Below are 24,005 nucleotides of genomic sequence, written 5' to 3' on the forward strand. Positions count from 1 at the left end.
CATGAAGATCTCACACAAATGGAGGAGGTGCTCTGTGCTGCCAAAGTCTTGGCCTGTCCCCCAGCTGTGTTGGAGAGTGAGGGGATTCAACAACTACATTTCAACCTGGTACTCAGTTTTGCCAATGAAAATGTCTTGTGAGCTGAAGCAGTTTCCATGAGTGACTTTAGAAAACAGGGAGGTCTTCGAGTCTAAACAGGGAAGTTTAGAAAATGTGGAGATGCCTGCCTTCATGTAGCCTTCCAAAATACTTCTGATTTCTTGCCCAGGAAGCTGAACTGTATCACAGCACCTAGTGGTACAATAATGTTGGTTGGTACTGGGCATATGAAAGGCTCAAACAATTTCTCCTTCTGTAGTTTGCAGAGTGTGTGGGTGATCAGGCATGTGAAAGGTTCTGAAAGGGAGAAATGGGTGAGAGGGAGAAATGAGAACAGCGCTATGTCTTCTATATTGTGCAGAAAGGTTAATACCAAAGTAAGTCAATAGATTCCAATAACTCTAAGCTGAAATTAATAACACCATGCTCTTGTGTGTGCCTTTTCCAGACCTGCTATATGTGTCTAGCCAGGGTGGGTGATGCCAGAAAGTTATGACAACATGTAAGGGGTAAGTCCACTGATGTAGAGCTTGGGATGTGTACAAATAATGATGACTCTCATACTCACTGCTGTCCAAACTGAACTCAGAGAATCTCTTTTATTGTTTCTCTTATATTAAAAAATTGTGTGATACAATCTTTGATCTTGCTTGTATGGGCAAACCCTGGCCATACATAGAAAAGTGTCGGGGAGGAGCTGCCTGTGCAATTAGCTTCACCCCACTCCAGAGCTTGTTAAAACATGCTAATAATGTTGATTACGTTATAACATGTTGTGGTTGCCTTGGGTTAGAACACATTTTCCTATCAGCATGTATGCTCTTGTGTAGCAGTATTAAATAAATAAATAAAATAATTTTAAAGAGTAGAAATTGGTGTGCTTTTTAGTATAATTAGATTATTATTTAGTAGTATTAGGCTATTTAGCTAAAAAAATTTACATCTTCTAAAGTGGGGTAAAATAGAAACCAGGTACTTTACAAATGTGAAATGTATCCTTACTTGCCTGTATCAGACTTGCAGTGTCTCTCTCTTACATTTAGTTTTGCTGAATCCTGTAAAAAAAACAGGCACGATTATTTTGTGATCATAATAATGAAAAGTGATATACAGTGCTAATAGACTAAATGCAGACTGCATTCTTCACCTCTATGAAAGATTGTCATTAATACGGAAAGTTTGTTTTTTCTGTAGCACTGCTGCTAACACCAAACTCTTCCTGTTTATTGGCACACGCCTGTGAGGACATTGTAACATTTTCTGTGTCTACTACTACTGCGTAAATGAAAAGCCCCAACATGACATGCTAAATCCTTGTTGAGACATAGACACTTGCCAACAACGAAAGAGAAAGGTGCTGAAGGTTGGATTTAAGGTTTCTATGCCCTGGGTAACCAGTGGTGGCGCCGAGGTGTTTGGATTTGTTCTCTAGTGCCGCCTTCTGGCAGAGGGCGCCCAGAAAAACCAGCCTACAGGTGACAACACAGGAAGAAACGGTTACTCCAATACTGTTCTTTGTAGTTTGTACAAAGCTGCATTAGGTAGGTCAAAGGCAAATAATAATGGTTCTGTAAACAATGTTATTACAGGCATTCCTCTGATTATCTAGTGGGTACTATAATCTCCAAAATAACAGACTGGAATTTTGTTGTTGGTATGTTTTCCTGAAGCATGGCCATTATGAGACCCATGCTTCACAGCAGGTGTGTGACTTGGAACAGCTTTGGGGAGAATGTGAGCACAACTATTTTGCACTGTTGAAACAAAACTGGGAGACAAGTGTTTCAGGGCTTGGGCTGTCAGGTTCAGTACAGGAACTGACAGCAGAGGCCTCTGAAAGAGCAGCAACAACTGAAGACTATTTTGGAGCTGCCATCCTATGAAGTCCTATCTCTATGATCCCAAAGTGTAGCTTCCCCCTTATCTGTAACTGGTGAGGCGATGTCTTAGGTACTGAATCCAGTTCTCAGACCCTTAACTCAAGGACATCTTGGGGCTGGAGCAGGTCCAGGGAAGGGCAGTGAAGCTGGTGAGGGACCTGGAACGTAAGTCCTGTGAGAAGCGGCTGAGGGAGCTGGGGGTTCAGCCTGGAGGACACCCAGGGGTGATTTTATTGCTCTCTACAATCCCAGATACATGGCCACGTGGGAGGGAGTTGGTCTCTCCCAGGTAACCACTGCAAGAATAAGAGATTTGAGTTGTGCCAGGGAAGGTTAAGGTTGGATATTAAGAATTTCTTCACAGAAAGGGTGATTAGACTTTGGAACAGGCTGCCCAGGGAGGTGGTGGAGTCACCGTCCCTGAGGGTGTTGAAGGAAAGACTGGAACTGGCTCAGTGCCATGGTCTAAGCTGACACGGTGGCGTTGGGTCACACGTTTGACTCCTACGATCTCTGAGGCCTTCTCCAATCGAACTGATTCCGTGATTATGTCTAAAGCCCTACCTCAGACAGGCAAGGCAGCTAAATCCATGCTCAGACAGATACCCTCACCTGGGAGCCCCATCAGCCAAGAGGCGTGAGATGCAAGCCCCGCCACCCTGTGGCACACGCCAACCTGGGATAGCGACCCCTGTTCTTATTCCCTAAGCCGCCTCTAGGGAGGCCACCCGGGCCGCCGGAGAGCGCGGGGCCGGCCCTGCCCCCGCCGGGCGGGCAGCGGGACGGAACATGGCGGGGCCCCTCCAGCCCGCGCTTCCCCGCCTTTCCCCGCGGCGGCGCGCATGCGCGCTGTGCGGCGGCGAGGCCGTATCCCTCCGCGCGCCCCTTTTCCCTCGATGTCTGTGTTAATAAGGTAATTCCCGCGCCCATGGTAAGTGCCGGGCGCCCCTCCGGGCCCGCCCGGGGCGCCCCGCGCCGTCTCGCGCCCGCCCGCGCGCCCGCGGCGGGGCAGAGCCGCGCGGAGCCGCGCCACTCCCCTCCGCCCGCCGTGTCCCTCCGCCGGGCGCGGCGCGGACTCTCGTGTGGGGCTCTCGGCCTGCGGAGCCCCGGGTCGGTGCGGCGGCGGCGGCCGGGCCGGCAGCACGGTAAGGGCCCGTCCCCGCGCCTCGTCTCTCCCTCACTCCCCCCGGGCCGGCCAAGCTTTTCCAGGTCAGTCTGCGCCTTTGTATAGGGCCCTGTTACCGGATGTGGAAGTTGATCTCTTCGCTGGTAAAAAATAATTCCACTTCCCCCGGAACCCGGCGCCGCGGCTCCCTCCGCAGCGCCCAGCCCAGCCAGGATTTCCTGTCGGGGAGAGCGGGCGGCCGGCCGGCCTTCCGGGGACCCCGCCGCGCGGGGGGCGCGGGCGGCGCGCTGGGCCGCGGCGGCGGCCTGGGCGGCGCGAGGGGCGCGGGCGAGCGCGACGCGCCCGGCGAGGGACCCGGGAGCGGAGGGGCAGAGCGGGGCTCGGCTCGTCCCGCGCGTTTCTCCGCCGGGCAGCGCGGTGCGGGCCGCGTGGGCACGGCCCGAGCCCCGCGGGGGCCGGCGGGGCGGTGGGGCCGCGGCCCGCGCTCCTGAGGCGGCGGGGCTGCGTGCGCGAGCTTGGCGCCAAAGGTGCCCTGGGGAGAGGCGGCTCGGGCGGGAAGGGAGCGGTTTCCCCTCCGCAGTGCCCCTCACCCGGAGTCTGTAACTCTTGCTTTGGACTCTTAATAAAGCGTACGATGAGAGCATAAAAGTCAGATACTATATGTTAGTGCGGATTGTCGTTTTTTTCTGTTGTCCCTAAATAGTCAAAGTAGTTTCCGTTGGTGGGACAGTGGTTGCACGTCGGTGAAATCCCCTGTAGGAAGTCATCTGTGGTAGTTCTTAAAGCATTTGTGTATTTTCCTTTAACCTGCTTACTAAGGTGGCTTTGATTTAACGGTGAATGCTTCAGAATTGTGAATTCACACCCTGTAGCTCTTCAGCCTATTTTAAGTTATTTGTTACTTCTGAGCTATTGGTAAGACTGTGCAGTTAGCTGAGTTTTGTACGTGCACAAATATTTATAAGAGAACATAAGTGTGCCATGTGATAAGGTTAAGAGTATATGTGACGGATCAGCATATACTAAATAGAGACACTTGTATGTGACCCACTTTCTTTTCTGAAAACACTTTGTTTTCTAGTTGGATTTTTTTTTTTTAGGCCTATGTGCCAGATAGAAACTGTCGAGGACGATTCCTCAAGATAAAACAGATGTTGTAGGTAGGAGGTGGATGATTTTTATTTGATGGTATTTTCAAGCTTAATCAACCTGAGAGCCTCCTAAGGCTATGGTACAGTTCAAAGGCTACATCACAAGCGATTGGATTCTTCATGTCAATCACAGCTGCTGCAAATTAACCTTTTTGCTCTCTAGTGCCGAATTAATTTGTGAAAACTGTAGCTTTTTGGCAGTGCCATTCCAAATCTTGGTGCCAATGGTTCACCCTTGTTGCGTAATAACACTCTTTAGATGTTATAGATAATGGCCAAATCTGTGCTTTCCTCTGTGAGAAGAGACTTTTCTACAGTCTCTGTTATTTAATTGAGTTTATTGTTGATTGGTGCTTGTTTAAGTTAATGTGTGAGCCTAATAGGAGGACAGACCTGCATTAATAACAGGCCTGGCTGTCTTTGCCACTAAGCTATTCAACAATGTTTGCTTTTCTCAGATCAGGTATTTTTCATTTGATGCATGTCTGACATGAAGGTCATGTTGCTGTTCAAGCAAACTAGAGAGTTTAATTACAAATACAGCTGTCAGAGGAAAGCTGAAAGCACTGGAATGAAAGCTGACTGCAATTAACATATTAGTGTAATTTCACTATCACGATAGAAACATTGATAGTCTAAGCCTATGATATTTATATTAAGATTTGAATCATTGCTTGTGAAATCATTGAAGATATTTGATTCACGTAGGAAACCAGATGGGAACTTTTTGAGTTTATCCCATGTACTGCTAATTGATATGTATATTAAGATTATGCCAAAGTGTTCAAGAGATGCTAACTATTGCATGCTGTACTTCAAAATATTACTGACCTTGGTATGGACAGGCACATAAAATTAACTAGAAATTCTGAATTTCTAGCAATACTGTGAGATGTTGAAATCAGTAGGGTGGTAGCATTTGTGAAGGTCAGGTTTGGTGAAGCAGGTTGCATTGTTTTTTTTTCTTAAGTAGTAGAAAGAAAAAGACATTCTGAAAGGGCATTGTTTTTCCACATGTAGTGGATGTAAGGGGTGATAGGTCTCTAGCCATCTTCTAGGTACAATTCTGCCATCTGTCAGTTGAGCAGGGAAAGTGTTAAATGAGTCTAATGAAACTTTGTGATTGCAAATCCTTGTCAGAGGTATGGTGTGTATTGATTTGGGTACCTTTGGTAAGTGGCACTTCTGCAGTCCATGGTCCTCTAGAGTGAAGATCTCTCTTTGAGGAGTGCACCTTGGGACAAACGCTGGGCTGGGAGATCTCCACGCTGGCAGATGTTCTGCAACAGCTGGTTTTGTGTCTTGATCAGTGCAGCTCAGTACTGAGAGGAACAGTCTGGGTTCTGGGACAGAACACCAGTCTGAGAGATGCTGCAACATTTTAAGCCAAACTTAATTTTAATTCGGACTGCAGACTCTGCTGCTCACTTGTCTGTAGACTGTGGTGTGGTAGCCCAGGCATCCCAAGTTGCCAGGTTTTTAGCTCCACTTGCTTCCCATGGAGCCTGTTTCACAGGCAGTTCAACCTAAACTCCTGTTGAGTGCTATTCTATGCCCTTCTGGTAACAATGTGATCTTCAGAGTTTCATAGAGTGTATAAAAAACTAAATCTCAGATGGATGCGAAAAATAGTGTAATTTTCTTTTGAACATAAATAAAATAGAAATAATAATTTGATGTTATTTTAAATTTCTAGTTAATTGTGGCATCTGGCTAATGATACTGTGCAGAATGCGTTGCAGTAATGTGGAAGTTCAGGAGGTGATTAATCCAGAGAAGTCCAAACCAAGCAGAAGCTCTTCCCTATTTACTCAGTTGTAGACAAAACCCTCTCTTCACACAATTGTGTCGGAGCTCTTAGAAGCCTGAAAACATTGCCATAAGAATTACTCCAACAGTCTCAAGCCTTTATTTCAGAGCCAGTGATGTTTTTATTCTCAGAAAAAGTCCTCATGCAAAGTGTTACACAGCTGTCATGCTAGTAAGGCTTGATGGAAATGACACAGTTAGTGAAGAGAACCCTCTTACTCTGTTCAGCAGAGCTGATTTTAACACTGTGGAGTAGCAGCAGAGTGCTCTTTGAAATAGCAATCTCATTTCAATTTTAAATGTTTTATTGTATCTTGCTTGTGATAGTATCACTGCATTGTTGTAGTGTTACTGAGTGATGTGGAAAGAGTGGCTGGAAAGGTTTTCTGGGATGGGAGGTTGTGACTCTCAGACCCTTCTGGCTGTGTCCCAGTACTGTGCATGAGTATAGGGGAAGTTGGGCGAGTTTTTATTTGGGACTTTCTTACAGTACCGGTCCTTGGAATGGGCTGCCAAGTGGAAATCAGCTTTGAGTTGATTACTTTTCAGAAATTTTGTGAGTGCTAGTATTCATTGGTTTAAAGTGACTAAACATGCATGAGTTTTGTTGGAAATACCTCTTAATTTTTTGCTGTTAGTGCATTAGTGACATATAATTTTTTTTTGTTTTAGTTGAGTGGTGGACTTTTGCTGGGTTTTTTTCTTTTTTCCACTAGATGGCCCAAGCATGCTTCCAACTACCCCATGAAACTGAAACTTAATTAATTTCTCCTTTAATTGTAGTTAAAGCTCTATATTATGAGCCATATACAAACCTGTGTGATGCTTTGTGCTTGTTTAAAATGCAAACACTTTATATCAAACAAGAGAGTGTTAGTTAATGTAAGGAATATGTGGTAATGGTTATTTTTTTCCTTGATTAGAACATTTTTTATCAAGTGTAGTATAAAGCTATTTAGTTTTGTATTGAGAAGAGAACTGTTGTGCTTTCATTGACTGTGCTCCACAGTAATTCAGGGAGTTCAGGGAGGCTCTGAAAAGATGTTGATCTAAAATTTGTCCCTAACAACTCCTGGAAGTGAGACTGGTATTTTGCAGGCCACCATAATTGATTTTTTTGGGGGGGGTGGCTTGACTTTTGCTGCATAGGGTTTTCATAACAACTTAGCAGTTCATTTCAGTAGTGTTTAGATGTGGGTAGAGGGTTCTGAATATGCTGTTAAATGGATGACTAATTTAATTCACCTATTTCAGTTTTACAGACATCAAGTATAAGCTTGTTATCATGAGTGTCTTTTTGGTTAGTGGAGGAAGATGGGTATACACTGAAGGCAGTGCTTCCATGAGGGTGGTTGGACACTGGAGTGAGGCTGAAAAAGTGGTAGGATGTTCATCCATAGGGAGGCATTCAAAACTCAACAGGACTGAGCCCTGGGCCAGCTCGGACTGGGATATTGAACTAGGTAACCTTGAGAGGTCCCCTTCAGCCTTAATTATTCTGCAATTCCAAAATGAGATTTTATTAGTTCCTTTGCTCTACTGCTGTTTAAACAAAAAAAATATATATATAAGGAAAATGGAGAGTTGTCTTTCTGAGCTAGTTGTCACCTTGGTGTTTTGTATTAAGTTCCAGCTTTCTTTTGCTTCTGAGGGCCTTGGTGCGGTGGTATTAGACCACCAGAAAAAGGATGTCTGTCTCTGAGTGTACTTTTCCTCCTTAACTTGCAATCCCCACTGGGGAAATAAAAAAAAGCCATATAAAAGGAGTGCTCCATTCATTCATTTCACTGCTGCACTTGCCAAGTGCCATCTCTTGTCTTATGTTTGGTATTGTTACTTCTAGTACTTCTCTTCAACAGATTTTCTCTTCCATTTCTTCTTCCATTCCTTAGGATCTTTCCTAGATTTTCTCTTTTGCTCTTTTTCTTTATGGAAGAGAGACAGTAGTTGTTCCTTCTGTGCATCTGACTGTGTTCCTTTTTTCCTTCCTTTTCCAATTGTCAGTATTTGTCCTGTCCTGCCACCTTCCTGCTTCTCTTCCCTTTTCCGGCTGGAGACGAATCAGTGTGTTCACATGTACCAGAGGGATGGACATAAATGGGGTATTTTGGTGACAGGGATATTGCTGCCTGCAGTCAGTTCTGTAGACAGAGGTAATCTGCTCTAGTTCACAGCCCTACTGATAGGTGTTCAGTACTGCAGTATTTGGATCTCCTTTCTAGTTTCTTCCAAAGTCAACAGCTTCCAGTTTATTGAGCAATGTACCAGTTGAGCCAGATACAGAGAAATTTCCAAAGATACAGTTTTTGTGATAGATTTGTATGTTTAAAGGGATTTCTTTCCTGGACTGATATACTCTTCACTTTGTGTAGGACATTGGCTGCATGGCCTCACAACTGCTTTTCTTAGTAATACAGGCTTAACTTTGTTATTGACTGGAAACTAAACTGATGAAAGCAATTCCATTTTTAGCATCCTGGTAGAGGAAAATATAGCTATAGGTATACTGAAATGTTAGTAGTAGCACATTTTGATTAGTAGCATAAGTTATGGTTTAGTTCTGATTTTTTTTACTGAACAAGTTTAATAGCAAGTATGAAATGGGATGTGTTTAAAAAGTTGTGTTTCTAGCAAATCTTTGATGAAACAGAAACAGGTGTAATTTGTCTACATATATTATTGCAAGTATTATATGGAACCTTGGTGTAAAAGGGACGTTATCCAATCATGATGTAAAAGTTTTTCAGCTAGTATCTCAGTCATGTCTCAAAACTTTGCACTTCACGTGTTTTTAGTAACTGTAGACAGTTAAAGCAGTAGGAGGAAATATTTGTTTTCAGGCAAAGATTTTACTTCATGAATCTGTTGTACGTAATACAATAATATGCTTATTGTGTCATTTTGCATCTGCGGGTACAGAAATTATATTTTAGGGTGACCAAAAATAGTGATGGATGGGATGTCAGAAAGGTGTTGTGTTTCATATCTATTTCAGTGCATTTACATAGTGGTACCTCCTAAGTACATGTAGGCATTTTGGGTAAGTGGGTGTAGTGCCTTTGGGTGCAAGACATAGCAGCCACGATGTTGTACCATTTGAAAACTGGAGAAAGCTGCAGAAGGTTGCAATATCAGGTGAGAGCTTTGAAATCACCTTCTGCTATAAGAAATAGGCATCCAGTTCAGTTTAAATTTTGTTTAACTTTATACCTACAGTGGTTATAGCATTGTAATACTGAAATCTTCACACCAGTATTAGTTCTGTTTGGCTGGCAAATGTAATTCTAAAATCAGACTGCTTATTGCAATCAATTAAGCTTGTTATTATGGTTAAAATACCAACTCCAGTTTCTGAACTCTTCAGAGTAGTTATAATTAATACTGATAATTAAAAAAAAAAGGAAAGGCAACATGTTTATATTTAAAGTAGTGTTAATGTTATTATTTTGTGTTTATATTCCTTTATCTTCTTTACTAGATGTCACTAGTAGATTTGGGAAAGAAACTTTTAGAAGCTGCACGAGCAGGTCAAGATGATGAAGTTCGCATTTTGATGGCAAATGGAGCACCTTTTACCACAGACTGGGTAATGAAAACTTTTGCAGTGGAGAATGTAAATCATCTGAATTTTCTCCTGAAGAAAGAAATACTTTTCCTACAATTCAGCATTTATATTACAGTTCTTCTTGGAATTCTGCATTCACATCATTTAATGTCTAATTCAAAATTAAAATTGTCTATTTCTTCATATGACCTCCTACTGATTTTAGTAACACACTAAGTGAATGGGCTCATTCTGGTGACTTGGATGAACTTTGGAATGGTTAATGGGAAAAAGTAGCAATCATTCTCCTAGTTATTGTGTTTATACATTTAGTATAGTAAGGTCTGAATTATGTAAACAGTCCTAACTACCTAATACGTGCAGCTAAAGTTCCCTGATATAAGGGTACTGAGTTTTCTTTTGGAGGTGCTGACTTTTGAATAGGTTGTAGAGAGAGGTCAGGTACCCAAAATTCCTAGGGAATTTACAAGCTCTTAAGAGCCTTAATCTGCTTAGTGACCTAGCCTTCAAATTAACTCTGTTTTGAGCAGGAGATTGCACTTAATTGACTTCCAAAGGTCCCTGTTGACCAACAGTAAAAATGGGGTTAGGCCCCTTGAAATGACACGTCAAAAAGACAGAAAAAACAGAGCAAAAAGAAAGCAACAATGAACTTCCCTCCCCTGTTCATGTTCTGTAAAAGCCCCAACAGCTTCTCTCCTTGAGACTGCAAGGGAAAATGGTTTTGAAGTGGTGGATGACACCTGGGTTTGGTAGCTTCAGAATAAGAAGAAATGCTTTGTACTGACATCTGTTAGATGTGCATGTTTTGTGTTCCATTACAGCTGGGAACATCTCCACTTCATCTAGCAGCACAGTATGGACACTACTCCACCACAGAAGTGTTGCTGCGAGCAGGTGTGAGTCGGGATGCCAGAACCAAAGTGGATAGAACTCCATTACATATGGCAGCATCAGAAGGCCATGCCAGCATAGTAGAAGTCTTACTTAAGGTAGAAACTGCTGAAACAAGTCTGAAGTGGGGTTATTGAAATGGTTTATGATGAGATATTTGCAATTTGCTTTTAGTCATGAAACCAACATTGAAATTATATGAATAGTTAAACTGTGTGCATTGGGAGCTTCATTTTCCAATTGAACTGTAATTTATTTTACATTAAAATCACCATGATTTCGAGTGAATTATTTACTGCTGTTTCAAAATAAGAATACTCCCTAATTGGATGTTGTGTTTGGTAACAGATTTTAGAAGTAAGATGTGCTTTAGGGAATCTGCAATCCTTTTGAGGTAAATGATGTATATGGTAGATAGATTGGATCACTTTTAATAGACATATAAATGAAAGATAACAGGGAGCTTTCATGGAGAAAGACAATTTTGGGCTTTATTCTGTGACCAGCATTATTTAATTAAGGTATTTCTAATGATATAATTGAAGCAATGATCTTGTTTGTAGCATGGTGCTGATGTCAATGCGAAGGACATGCTCAAAATGACTGCACTTCACTGGGCTACTGAACATCACCACCAAGAAGTTGTAGAACTCTTGATAAAGTATGGAGCAGATGTTCATGCTCAGAGTAAATTTTGCAAAACGGCATTAGATATTGCAGTAGACAATGGAAATGAAGACATTGCAGAAATATTACAGGTAACTTTTAATTTCTCATGTTAAAGAACTTACAGCAAAGTACTTGATTACACGTGTCATAAACTAAGCTTTTACTGTACCAGCTGTGACACCATTTATATTGATAATGCCACACTCCAGTCTAGTTCATTACATGAAATGAGGTTAATGTTAGTAAACATTACTCTGTCAAAGAACGTTTTCACCAACTACAAAGTCAAGTATAAATATTCTTTATTTTCTTTAATTTGAGTGATGTAATACACAGAGATAGGTGGACTCTTTGCAATTGAGGTGTAAAGACATAACTCCCTTCTCTGACAGTATATTTTGACTATCCTCTAGTATTCAGTTAGCTTCATCTATGGATATTAATTTCCTAACAGTTGAAGTTCAGACAGGAGAGAAGAGATGCCAATTCTTCCAGAATTAGAAAAGCTAAGATTGAATTGTTGGAGAATTGATTATAATAGATAATTCCATGGAAATGTGTTCTCACTGTTCAATAGTGCTGTTAAAGGCAAATTAAGTGACAAGTATTACTGAGAAAAGAATGCAAAGCAAATGAAAAATGTCATTATGCCACTGTATAAATCTTTAACTTCCCTGTGTCTTTAAATGTCTGAACTTCTGGTGAGTTCCTTTAGCCTCCTCCTGATTGCAAAAAGAGTGTAGTACACAGAAGTTAGCAATAATTAATAGAAAGACAGACAGCCACGTACATTTCATAGCAACTGCAAACCTGTCAGAGTAGATTTCATCATTGTGTATCTGCCCCAGCAGTCTTGGTTCTTTAGACTTCTTCTTTAGATAAGTGAACTTGCATATCTGCAAAAGAGCCTTGTCCTCTTATAATAACTGGTAGGTAGAAGTGGTGTGTTGTTAAACTCTTTCATTCCAACAGACTTTCTGTCTTTAGATTTCAACAAAAAAAAGTTTCCTATGTACTTAGAGATAGGACAGAATGTATGTGTATTGCATGAGTGTAACAAGGGGATCCTCCTTGTTTGTGTGAAGTGTGCAAGAATCTAGCTCTTTCACAAGGTCAACAACTCCTTTATACCTGCAGTGGGAATGATGTTGTTCCCTTTGTATCCCAGATTGCAATGCAGAACCAAATCAATACGAATCCCGAGAGTCCAGACACGGTGACGATACACGCAGCCACGCCGCAGTTCATCATTGGACCTGGAGGGGTGGTGAACCTAACAGGTCTGGTATCTTCTGCAAATACATCCAATAGAACAGGTATTTAGATGCTTAAGGGATGGCTACTGGGATTTTATACTTCCATTGGTTTTCGCTATTTAGTGAAAAGGTTTGAGGAAGAACAGTGGTAAGAATAGTTACCATGTTCCTCATCGGTGTTTTTGTGTGTTGTAAAACAACAATCTTCACAGATATAAACTATCAGAAGTTCTATTTGCTTAATGAACTTCAGAATAGCACTTTGATTCAGCAGAATTCTGCTGAAAATGGATTGTGTACTAGAAGTTCAGTGCAATAAAAATAGAAAAAGGGACTTTTTGATGGTTTTAAATTTATCAGCTTTTCTTTTTTTTTCATCCTTCTAGATGAAACAGGAGTGTCTGCTGTACAGTTTGGAAATTCATCAACATCAGTATTAGCTACGTTGGCAGCTTTAGCAGAAGCGTCAGCTCCATTGTCTAATTCTTCAGAAACACCAGGTTGGAAAGCTAAATCATTTAAACTAATTTATTAAATTTAAAGTACATAACTTCAAGTTTCTTTCAGCACATGTAGTAGTGTGGTAAATGATGATTCTATGGATGTAGATACAGAAGGAGAGCAAGGAAGGAATAATGATCATATTTATGGGGGTATTTTTTCTTTTTATATAGAATAGTTTCTCTTTAGACAAAATCTTCCCTTTTCTTTCATGGTTTGAAGAAGTTCTAGCAATGTTTCCTTCCAGGGTTAAAACCCAGCACTTGAGTTTGACACTGAAAGATCAGAGCTGTTTGCCACAGCACCTAGTATTGGCACTTGCAATTTGGACTTTTTTATGACAGTGGTCTTTCTTACTGCTGGGCCTGTACTTGGAAGCCAAAACAAGTTCAGTACAACACCACTTATTCATGGGAGTTGTTGCTTTGGTTTCCTGAATAAAACTCTGTGAATATTTAAGCAGTGTTATAGGACAGTAATCTCTAAACATAAAGATCTTCAGGAGACAATGTCTGTAGTCATTATTTCAACTACAGAGTGATTTTTCTGTGTATGTTATATTGTAATTAACTTAAAAGATGAAAGCTTCAGAGTTTTATCTACCTTCTGTCATCTTGAACATCACAACACAGTCTGTAGGGTTTTAATTTCATCTCTAGATAGAGAACACTCTAATATCTGTTATTTAAATCAAAGGCTTTGCTTTTACCCTGGCAAATTGAAAATAAAATAGAGAGCTACTGTTCTTGAATTTCCTTGATTGTGCTACCAGTGATCTTGCTCTTTGTCTCAGCATCTTGTTTTATAAAAGGATGGTAGCACAATACCCCATTTGCAGCATGCAGTGCAGGCTGGGGTGTGTGCTGTAATTCTGAATGCAGGTTTTCCTTGTCCTGCCTTCATTTGTAGAAGTGATACAGAACTGTAAGAGTTCACTGCTTTATACTCATTATGAATCATGAATTTGAAATGGATAGTTGAGCTGGAATTTTTCCCTTTTACCTATAAAATTATATGCATACAGGGTTTGTTTAACTTCTTAAGATTTATCTTTCTTCTTCAAATGTGTAAAAATATCAGCACTGCAGAACTTTTCCTTTAGTCTTGTTTCATACTTTGTATAAGAAATAAAGCTGTTGTGTTTGAAGTACTCATGGAGTACAGACAAAACTTTTAAGATTCTCTCAGGGTCCTTTAGTCTGTTACCATCTTGAAGACCATTATATTAAACAGAGAAATATGGGTTGGGTCCTGAGATACAGTGGCAAGCCATTGGTTGAAAAGTAGCTTCAAGGTAGTATTTCAAGTCTAATTATATTTTTCTTCTGCTATTAGTGTAACTTAGTCCAGCTTGTGTGCAATGCAAAAGTTCTTTGTGTTCTTAAAAGCAGCTCCTCTTTTTGCTGGCCTGTTAACACTGAACCCAAAGCATCAATTTTGAGTGGGGTATATCAATATTATTATATTGAGCAAGGATGGTATTGCATGTGTTTGTCAAAATGTGAGTGCTTTATGTTGGCCTGATGAAAGACTCTTTAAAGTATTATATGTAGTAAGGTATTAATACGAGGGGTCAAGTTTTGAAAACCATGGAAGAAGTTTTTTCTCAGCTGTACCAAAATGCATTTGAAATCATAAAAGCTTAATTTGTAAATTGACTTACTTGCTTTACTAATTTGTTGCTAGTTGTGGCCACAGAAGAAGTTGTGACTGCAGAATCCGTGGATGGGGCCATTCAGCAGGTGGTCAGTTCTGGAGGTCAGCAGGTCATTACCATAGTTACGGATGGCATCCAGCTGGGCAACCTGCATTCCATTCCAACCAGTGGGATAGGGCAGCCCATCATTGTGACCATGCCAGATGGGCAGCAAGGTGAGTGCACACTTATGATTCCAGCTTGAGGAACTGTTTTAGCTACAGCAATAATAATAACTTTTTAGGTGCAAATAGCTTGGACTGTTTTGTGTACAACCATGAATTCTTAGATTAGAGAAGGCTCAGACACAAGCCTCTGCAGTTCAGTGGGTTAATGTGTCAGCTGAGCCTCTGCTTTAGGAGAGAGAATAGAAGAGTTACTAAACTATGGAGGAGACATGGGACGTTTAAGAGAAAAGTGGTAACTTGCTTTGCCTTCAGCAAGTTTGATTTTTACAAACTCATTACAAAAACTAGAAGATGGAGTAAAACAAAAACCTTCTTCTAATTCTTACACTGTTGATTCGCTGGAAGTACTGTGGGGAGGTGAGGCTTGAATTTAGAAATCTGATGCATGAAGCAATCTGTGCAAGTCCAATGGAATGTCAGTATACTGATCTGACAAATGTCAGGTTTTACATGCCTTTGGGCCATATGTACTTTGTAGAAGTTGCTAGTGTGATAAATCCTATTTTGTGATGAAAGCATATGCTTTGGGTGCTTTTTTTAAAAGATGCTTTGCCACTATTTAGATAAAAATGATCCCTTCTCTGATTTCCGTATGAGGACTCCAGTGTGAAGCTTGAAGGGTTGTACACAGGAGGCAAATTATTAGGTTCACAGTCTGCCTGAACTAGTACACCTTGTTATCATTATGAGTGAGTGGGTGTAGATAGTAACTGAGGTGATAGTCACATTTATTTGTCAGATGGCTGCATGAGGAATTAGGGTACTTTACTGAGAACCCTGCTTTACTTACTCATGGCTAATAACTACTGGCTTTTTAAGATTACTTAAGGTGTATTAATCAAAACAAAAGCAAGATTTGTATTTAGTATTTATTTAAGAAACGTTGTATAAATGGTCTGCTACAGAAGTTGGAGTTGGCAGACTGGTGACTGCAGTTCTCTGCCATGTCTGTTTACTCTCTGAAAAATGGCAGTGATATTCTATAGCTTATTACTGTAGACCTCAGTAATGAGGAATTTTAAAGTTCTTTAGTAATATACAAAAAACCCCTGAAGTTTTTAGTAGATTTTCACTGAGCTTATCCTGCACTTTATTATATAGATGTGTTTTCACAAGCAAAAGTATCTGCATTTTTTGCTGTTAATAAAATTACTTAAATATTATGAGTTTTATAAGGTGCAAATATTGTTTGAAGTAAATGTGTTTACATGTACAAATATGTTTTCAGTGTTAACAGTTCCAGCAACTGACATTGCTGAAGAAACTGTAATAAGTGAAGAACCGCCAGTGAAGAGACAATGCATTGAGATTGTTGAAAATCGTGTGGAGTCTGCAGAAATAGAAGTAAGGAGTATATTACATGATCTGTGTTGAACAATGCTCAGGACTGAGTATCTGGTTATGGTTTTTGTATTGTTCAGAAGGTTAATTGCTGTGTTACCACAGAATGAAGTGTTTGAAACATTTAACTTGTTCAGTCTCTCCTGTAACTGAAATTTATCTTTTACAAAGTTGTTGTAAAAAGAAAATAGGAGGGCCGTTTGCTTGATCCTGTGGTCATGCATGTAAAAGTGACACTTGTTTAAGTGTATGAAAACATTTTTTCTTTGTTTTTCTTGAAGATCATTAGCTGGTTTTTAAAACTGGGTGCTGATACGTTATCAAGTGACTTAACTCTTTCCGCTAGGAGTGAATGAGAGCACTGTACCCTCATCTTTCTGTTACAGTCACATGCTTCTGATTGTGAGATCATTTTTAGCAATGTTTCCTTTCCATTCAGGGTATCTAGATAACTGCTGATGGAAGTGTGAAACAGTAAGATTCTGTGTTTGTTAATTTTTATCTGTGTGGCGTCCCCCACCTTATTTTTTTTTTTTTAAATTCCGAAGCAGTTTATTATTATACAACTTTGCACCATCTATTTTTTTAAACTATATTGCAAAAGACCTAAAAATGTTGAGAGCGCTTTCCTTTTTATATGACAAATGGATGTAGCTGTTCAGTTTAAAATTGTAGCTTTTTTTATACTAGCCACTAAAGGTCAACCATCTCATTCCTTTTCCTGTTATTTCTAACTGTGCTGACCAGTTTATGAAAATTACTATCTACTTTGACTAGACTGTAAGTTCTCATTTTGTCAACTCCATGATTATTTCATTTATCAAAGGTTGTATTCTTCAACTTATGTTCATATTATCAATTTGTGCCTCATTGAATATTTTTTGTTGTACAGTATGTGCTGTATGTTATCCATGTCTAATAACAATAATTACCACCTCTCATCATTTGCTTTCCGTGTCCCTAAGTTGTTGCTTCAAATACTTTTGGCCTTTGCAGCTTTGTGGTCATTACAGATTATCCTGACAGATGAAATTTTCTTGCTGCATTTTTTAAGATGTATGACTGTTACAATAAAAGTATTTCTTTTGTTCACACTTTTAAAAATCTGCCTGAATTATTCATAAAGGAAATTAAATTTCCTTAAATATTTTAGTAATTCTGTTAAATGAATTTTTTAAAAATCCAGATTAGTTAAGGGATAAATTGACCTGTTCCTAATTACAGATAATTGGTGTAATAATACCAATAAATCTTCTAAGGGGATTATCAGTTTTATTTATGTATGTAAATCATATATCTTGAATATTGAAGGAAGTTGGTTTCAATGAGTTACTTGGTCTGTTACTTTAAATTGGAAGTTATGAGGGCTTTCTTGTCCCTGCCTGTACAAATAGAAATGCACATGCAGATCTCTGCCTCTGTGTGAAGGCTGGTTGACTTTGGGGGCCATGTGGTTCTCAAGGGTATGGTGCTACCTTACTTTAGTAGCAGTGGCATTAAAGAAGTGCACACCAAGTTGGTTCACTTCAAATTTCTTCATCACAAACAGTGGTAGATATTTAAATTTGGAGAGAGTGGGACCACTCCCCTCATTAAAGTATTAAAAAAATACTTTAGAATGTCTAAATACAGGAAACATGTTTTTCTTTGCCTTCCACTAATTAATTTCTTTATTTTATTATAAAGGCTGAATATTTTTTTCAGCTGTTTTAAGTTCGTAGTGCGTGTGAACAGTTTACTTTAGTTTGAAAGGTTTTGTAATTGAAAATCCTCCCATCCATTTGAGGTGGCAAACTTTCCTGTGAAAGTACTGTGGAATAGATAAAGCTGTAGTGGTGGTTTTAAATTTTCTACTCTGAGTCTGTTAAGTTAAAACGTTTCAGCTCATTTTGAAGAGTGACAGCAGTTTTCTTAAGCAGTTTGATATTTTAAACATGGGATGGCAGCAAAAAAACCCTGTCGCACAGATACTCTGTTTTTCATTTTCATGCATAATTCATTAACATACAGTGATCTTTATTTTCATTCTTTAATTTGACTGTTTCTCCTGTGTTGCATGTTTGAAAGGTGACACACATTAGAACCAGGACAATCATTTGATTAGACAAAAAATAATCATAATTGTAAACTAGTTATATTCATGGATTCATATCCTGTGTTGTTGTGTTGTTTAAGAGTGGTTGGTTATTTTAGTTATAGATGTTCCTATTGTCAATGGAAAGTTACATGTAATGAAGAAAATTTCCTGGTAAAATGGAAGATTTCTTTACAGCCCTGAGCATCCTCTAATTTGATTTTTATCTGGGTAGGTGATACAAAAGGACTCCAGATTTCTTGAACACTTCTGGTTGTATTCTAAAGAATGTCCCAAGAACACTTTCTGGGTTTGATTAAATTGGTGGATGAGATACAGTCCTCCCTATTCTAGATGTCAAAGTTAGAGAGCCAGTTTTGATCACTGAGTCCACAGTAGATATGTGCTGCTCCTCCAGAAGCGTAGGGTTCTTTCCACTGCCTAGTCAAACAGAATAGTTGGCTTCATCTCCTTAACTCATTCTGTTTGTTGGGACTGTGACAGTCTAAAAACTACACCTGTTAGCTTTTGGATTAATCTACATGCTTTGAATTGCTAGGCTGTCTAGTAGATACTGGTTTTATCTTCTGGCCATGCCTTGAAGACTTGGGTTTTTGCCTTTATTTCTTAACCTTTCCTTAACATGCTGTACTGTTTTTGGGTATGCGGCTCTAGTTCTCTCTTCTGTGGGAAATAGTCTTAAAATGTTGTTCAAGAACCTCCCCACCTCCAAATGTTTGCAGGTTGTGCACACTCCACAGCAGTGATTCCATGCCCAGATGTTTGCAGTGTGCACACTCCACAGCAGTGATTCCATGCCCAGATGTTTGCAGTGTGCACACTCCACAGCAGTGATTCCATCACCAAATGTTTGCAGGGTGTGCAGACTCCACAGCAGTGATTCCATCCCCAGATGTTTGCAGTGTGCACACTCCACAGCAGTGATTCCATGCCCAGATGTTTGCAGTGTGCACACTCCACAGCAGTGATTCCATCACCAAATGTTTGCAGGGTGTGCAGACTCCACAGCAGTGATTCCATCCCCAGATGTTTGCAGTGTGCACACTCCACAGCAGTGATTCCATCACCAAATGTTTGCAGGGTGTGCAGACTCCACAGCAGTGATTCCATCCCCATATGTTTGCAGTGTGCCCCCACTCCACAGCAATTCCCTCCCCAAATGTTTGCAGTGTGCCCCCTCTCCACAGCAGTGATTCAATCCCCAAATATTTGCTCTGTGTGCACACTCCACAGCAGTGATTCCATCCCTAAGTGTTTGCACACAGTCCATAGCAGGGATAGCCCCTTGCTGTTTGTAATGCACCAAAGGACTTCCTGCCAGTGAACTACCAGTGGTTCTTATTTCTATGCAGGCCAGTAGATAGAGCAGCTTTGCTTCTTGACAGTATTAGGTTTTTGACTGTTTTTATGAGACCAATTCATGGGATAGATAATGCCCAGCTCAGTACATCCCAGTCTCAAAAAGGAAAGGCTACTTTCCACATGTGGAAGGATCAACTCTTTTGACTAATTCCCTGGCAATTGTCTTGTAGCTCTGTTCACCAAGGCTCTGATCCATGAGGCTATTTTACACAAGATGTTGGTCCCCTCATAAAAGCAGAATCCAAATTTTCAGAGAAGGTGAACTTTCTTTTCAAATAAGTAAACAAAATCAGATGAGCTCTCATTTTATTAGCATATGGAGCAAACCCTAGCCTGCTGGCTTCAGCTCTTAAAGCCCCTTGGAAAATCAAGTTGCACTTATTGGAGTTTGTTCTGTGTTCTAGCTAGTCTCTTTATAACCTGTTAATAACATCTCCTTCACTTGTTATTTTTGCTGTTCAGGTGCTGCTGTTAGGAATGATCTGACCACCTCTGTCATTGTATTTCAGCATATTCAGCTGACATGTGACTGCTAAATGTGACAAGTACTGAGAACAGTAGCAAGTAGAAGGGGGAGGCAGAGCGTTTTTATATTTTTCTGACCATGAAAATGTGTGAGTGCATCAGAGGTGAAGAATAGGGATGCTCTTATGGGAGTGTGGGGGGCTGAAACTTCTAACAACTGTTAGAGGTATTAGTTGGGAATGTGATATTGAACTGCTGGGATGGGAATATGGTGAAAAGACAACTCGCCTTCTCTGGACCTCAGTTTTTTGATACGTTGTTTTTCTGGGAGATAGCTTGCTTCTCTGGCAGCCTTCCTTACTGTTCCTACTTAACTGCAGTGAAAAGAGCGATTTTAAATGCAATACTACCTTACTCATAAAAGTATAATGCACTTCAATGAAATGGTATTTGATTGAATATTTGATCAAAACAAAACTATTTCCCAAGCAAATTGCTTTTTCAATCGGGCTCAGAGCAACATCAGACGAAATGACAGTACCTACATCACTGGATTTTGAAATGTGTTCTCCTTAGTTCCTAAGGCAGCTTCAGAGGAAGTGGCATTTCCCATTTTGCTTTGGAAACCATTTTATATCCACCCCCAACAAACTTGTATACATGATTTCTGCAGTTACTTAAGGATTTCTTTACTAGCTGCTTTTAAAAGGAAAAAAAAGCTTATCTGGCTAATTGCCTATTAATTCATAAAGATACATTGTCCTTGGGGATGTAATTAGACCTCTGGATTGCAGAGTATCAATCCCTGTTTAGAACAGTTAGGTTTATTCTTTGTTCAGTGGACAGCTGACATTCTCCAGTGCAGATGACTGATAGGTAATAGCTTGTCATTTTTACTGTCTGATTAGCAATACAACAGCAAGGGACAAGCCTGTTAGATTGAATGACTGGAGAAATGTAAATATATTCTGTAAATATTTAATCATCACAGTTACACTTTTTTCATTTAGCTCTTTTTTGGTGAAGACTTGTGTGGTACCTTTGCAGCTGAGTAGACTTGGGTTTGCTGTCTCCACACTTCCAGCCCTGTGTGGGGAGTTGGCTGGTTGATAATTGGGGTCTGATTTACACAGCTGCATTCATACAGGTTTGCCTGAGTAAGAACTGAACAGCTTCTCCATGATACCCTAACACTTGAACTGCATGTAAAGGAAAAGTATTTGCCATTTTAGCTTGTATTTGATACTTATTTGACAAAATATTGCTGGTTCTGTTTCTAATAGGAAAGAGAAACTCTTCAGAAACAGCTGGATGAGGCAAACAGAGAAGCACAAAAATATCGTCAGCAGCTTCTAAAGAAGGAACAAGAAGCAGAGGCCTATCGGCAGAAGTTAGAGGCAATGAACCGCCTCCAGACTAATAAAGAAGCTGTTTAATAAAAAATGAACACACTGCAAAGCCTGTTACTTTCAAAAACCTGCAGTACAATCTTGAACTGTACACTGTATAGGTACAGCCATGGGATTTCATGATAGAGAAGATGCTACAAGTTGATAACTGGACTTAAGCCGTGAGCTCTGATTAATTTCTTGTAACATAAAAACTCTGAATTTAGAAATTGTGAAAAGTATTTAAAATGAAATACTGTAAATAGTTGGTTTTTTTACAGTTTCAAAATGAGTTGATAAATCTTTTTGAAGGGATCCAGAAACATGAAAAGCCAATGTTTTTGTGAAATTTTTGATTTTAGTATGAATCTAACTTCTGAAAACAGAACAGTTTTAAGGGTGATATTGATTTAAGCTGACAATTTGAAATTTGATTATGTGACAAAATTAATTAACAGTTATTTCTACATGATAACAACTCAACTTCTCTGAATAAGACATTTCCAGGTGGAAATCTTTGTACAGCTTTAAGTAGTTGTCTCAGATTCTCTGAAAACCATTTTTGGTTGGTTTTTTTTTATTTTAGGTGGTGAAATTTTTATATTTAATTTCAGATATATCCAAGTAGATTTACATGTATATGAAGCTAATATTTTTTAAACTTTTCAGTTTGTACATATGCTGCATGTTTTTATAATTTCTACACATACATCTTGCATAGGTATTTTTCAGCAAAGATGAGAAAAATTATGAGAAAAATGTTTAGCCTATAGGTCATTTGAAGTAAGCTAGCAGCCAGTTTTATTGTGGATGGTATATTTCTTGGAAGAATGTAATTTGTAATTAAGAAGAACAAAAAAGTATCTTAATTTGCATATTAAGAGGCAAAATTTGATAGTGGAGGCATTGAAACTTCACTTCGTGTGTCTTAAAATTTTCCTGTACAAACATTTTAAAGTTCAGTAATGAATAGAAAAGAATGTCTCCACTGGAACACAAATAGTAGCTATTTTAGAATATCCCTATTGGTCTCTGTTCCCCAATAACCTTGAAATTACTTCAGTGATGCATTTTTTTAACGGACTTTTGCATTTTAATTACGCAATTGGAATAGTAATTTTTTTATGTTGTAGTGATGCTCTTCCTACCCAGCATCATTGTTCCTCACTGTGATACTGTGTTTGTGTGTGTCTGTGCAGTGATCTATTATGCTTAAAATTTATATGGCACGTTTCATCTTCAGAGCATTGTAAAATCTTTTAGAGAGCCCTTACTGCACTGCCTGTGGCAGGTAAGTGAGTGTTACTGTCTCAGTTTTAGAACTGGTTTAAGTGCAACACGAGGGAGTGTGAAATGACTGGCTTAACACCTTGTGAACCTGTGGTCGCCTGGGAATGGATCTCAGGAGTTCCTGGCTTCTAGTCCTGTGCTTAGACTGAGCTGCCTTAAGATTGTTCAGTGCTGTGTTACATTAAATTTTGAACTACTGTGCAGATTCGTTTTTTTTTTGTAAGATAAAACTCTGTGCTTTGCTTTGTTGTTCCATGTTCACTGCTTTTATGGAATTGTTTATATAAAGTTAAGCAAAAGGTCTGATTTATCTATACTGTACACGGAAGAATTACCCTTAAAACTGTACTCTGGCCTACTTTTTCTATTTTACAATTAAATATCTTTTCCACATATATATAGTGTAGAATCAATTCAATTGGTTTGTGTGTGAATGTTCTATGTTAGACATCTGGAAAAACATTAAAATAACAGTTTTGGGTATAGAATGGCCTTAAATGGGAGGAGGGAGGAATGGGGAAAGAATTGCATTGTACAAAACTTTGTCAAACTGGTCAAAATTTGACTTGGGTTTATAGATCTGGCAGTTAGGAAAAATTCTGAATATCTTCATATTGTTATATGTTTGGTAAATTTGATTTTGATTGGCAAATTTAATCTAAAAATAATCAGAAGATAAAAATTGGAAATCTATGGTGGTGGGTTTTCGAAGAATTATTTTCAAGGACATCATCATGCTTGTACTAGGACTTGAAGCAAACCTTGAAGCAGTGCTTAACTGGAAATGGCTCTATTTTAGGGATTGTTTCAGGAGCTATCTGTTACGTCACTAGCAGATTGAGGAGCCAGTTAACCAAGGGAAATGTGCTGCTTAGGCATAGCTCCAATGAATTATTTTGTGATCAAAATACTGTTTGTGTCCTCACATCAAATTTAACAACAGTGTAATCTCTGTGATTTCTTAATAATGATAAGAGTGGCAATGTTTGAGTGGTGATAGTGGCAATGTTCACATCCAAGTGGAGAGTTTCCCACGCTTGTGACAACAGATGTTGGCAGCAAACAATGAAATGAACCTTTTCTATTCATTCTGTTTCCTCTGAGCAAATATTCCTCATTGTCCATAACAAAACCCTTCTGGTGCAGCGTAGCTCTAACAAAACCTTATTTATCACCAGCAATATTTATCCTACCTGTAATCCATTATCAGCTATTTTATTTTAGTTCTG

The 24,005-nt window shown here is 39.5% G+C and overlaps 1 protein-coding gene across 8 annotated transcripts; it reads left to right on the forward strand.

Moving 5' to 3' along the window:
- Positions 1-2,688: 2,688 nt before the first annotated feature.
- Positions 2,689-23,171, forward strand: GABPB1 (GA binding protein transcription factor subunit beta 1). 8 transcript variants are annotated; one of them, XM_056500167.1, is made up of 9 exons: positions 2,689-2,893; positions 9,545-9,652; positions 10,456-10,623; positions 11,089-11,283; positions 12,363-12,510; positions 12,837-12,950; positions 14,638-14,823; positions 16,064-16,179; positions 21,382-23,171. In XM_056500167.1, the coding sequence occupies exons 2-9, from the start codon at positions 9,545-9,547 to the stop codon at positions 21,532-21,534; spliced, it is 1,188 nt and encodes a 395-aa protein (XP_056356142.1). In that variant the 5' UTR covers positions 2,689-2,893; the 3' UTR covers positions 21,535-23,171. The 8 variants fall into 8 exon arrangements, with proteins under 8 accessions (XP_056356142.1, XP_056356145.1, XP_056356141.1 ...); XM_056500170.1 differs by having other exon boundaries at positions 2,698-2,893; positions 12,363-12,474; XM_056500166.1 differs by lacking the exon at positions 2,689-2,893 and adding an exon at positions 2,915-3,189.
- The last annotated feature ends 834 nt before the right edge of the window (positions 23,172-24,005 follow it).

This window comes from Oenanthe melanoleuca, chromosome 10 (assembly GCF_029582105.1).
Source record: "Oenanthe melanoleuca isolate GR-GAL-2019-014 chromosome 10, OMel1.0, whole genome shotgun sequence".
Lineage (NCBI taxonomy): Eukaryota > Metazoa > Chordata > Aves > Passeriformes > Muscicapidae > Oenanthe > Oenanthe melanoleuca.

What these genes read in the sequence shown, in the direction of transcription:
- GABPB1 (XM_056500163.1), top strand. Translation starts at nt 9,151, where the DNA reads ATGTTGTACCATTTGAAAACTGGAGAAAGCTGCAGAAGGTTGCAATAT. An exon ending in GCAGAAGGTTGCAATATCAG is followed by an intron (nt 9,202 to 9,544) that starts GTGAGAGCTTTG and finishes CTTCTTTACTAG; the next exon opens with ATGTCACTAGTAGATTTGGG. An exon ending in TAGTAGAAGTCTTACTTAAG is followed by an intron (nt 10,624 to 11,088) that starts GTAGAAACTGCT and finishes TCTTGTTTGTAG; the next exon opens with CATGGTGCTGATGTCAATGC.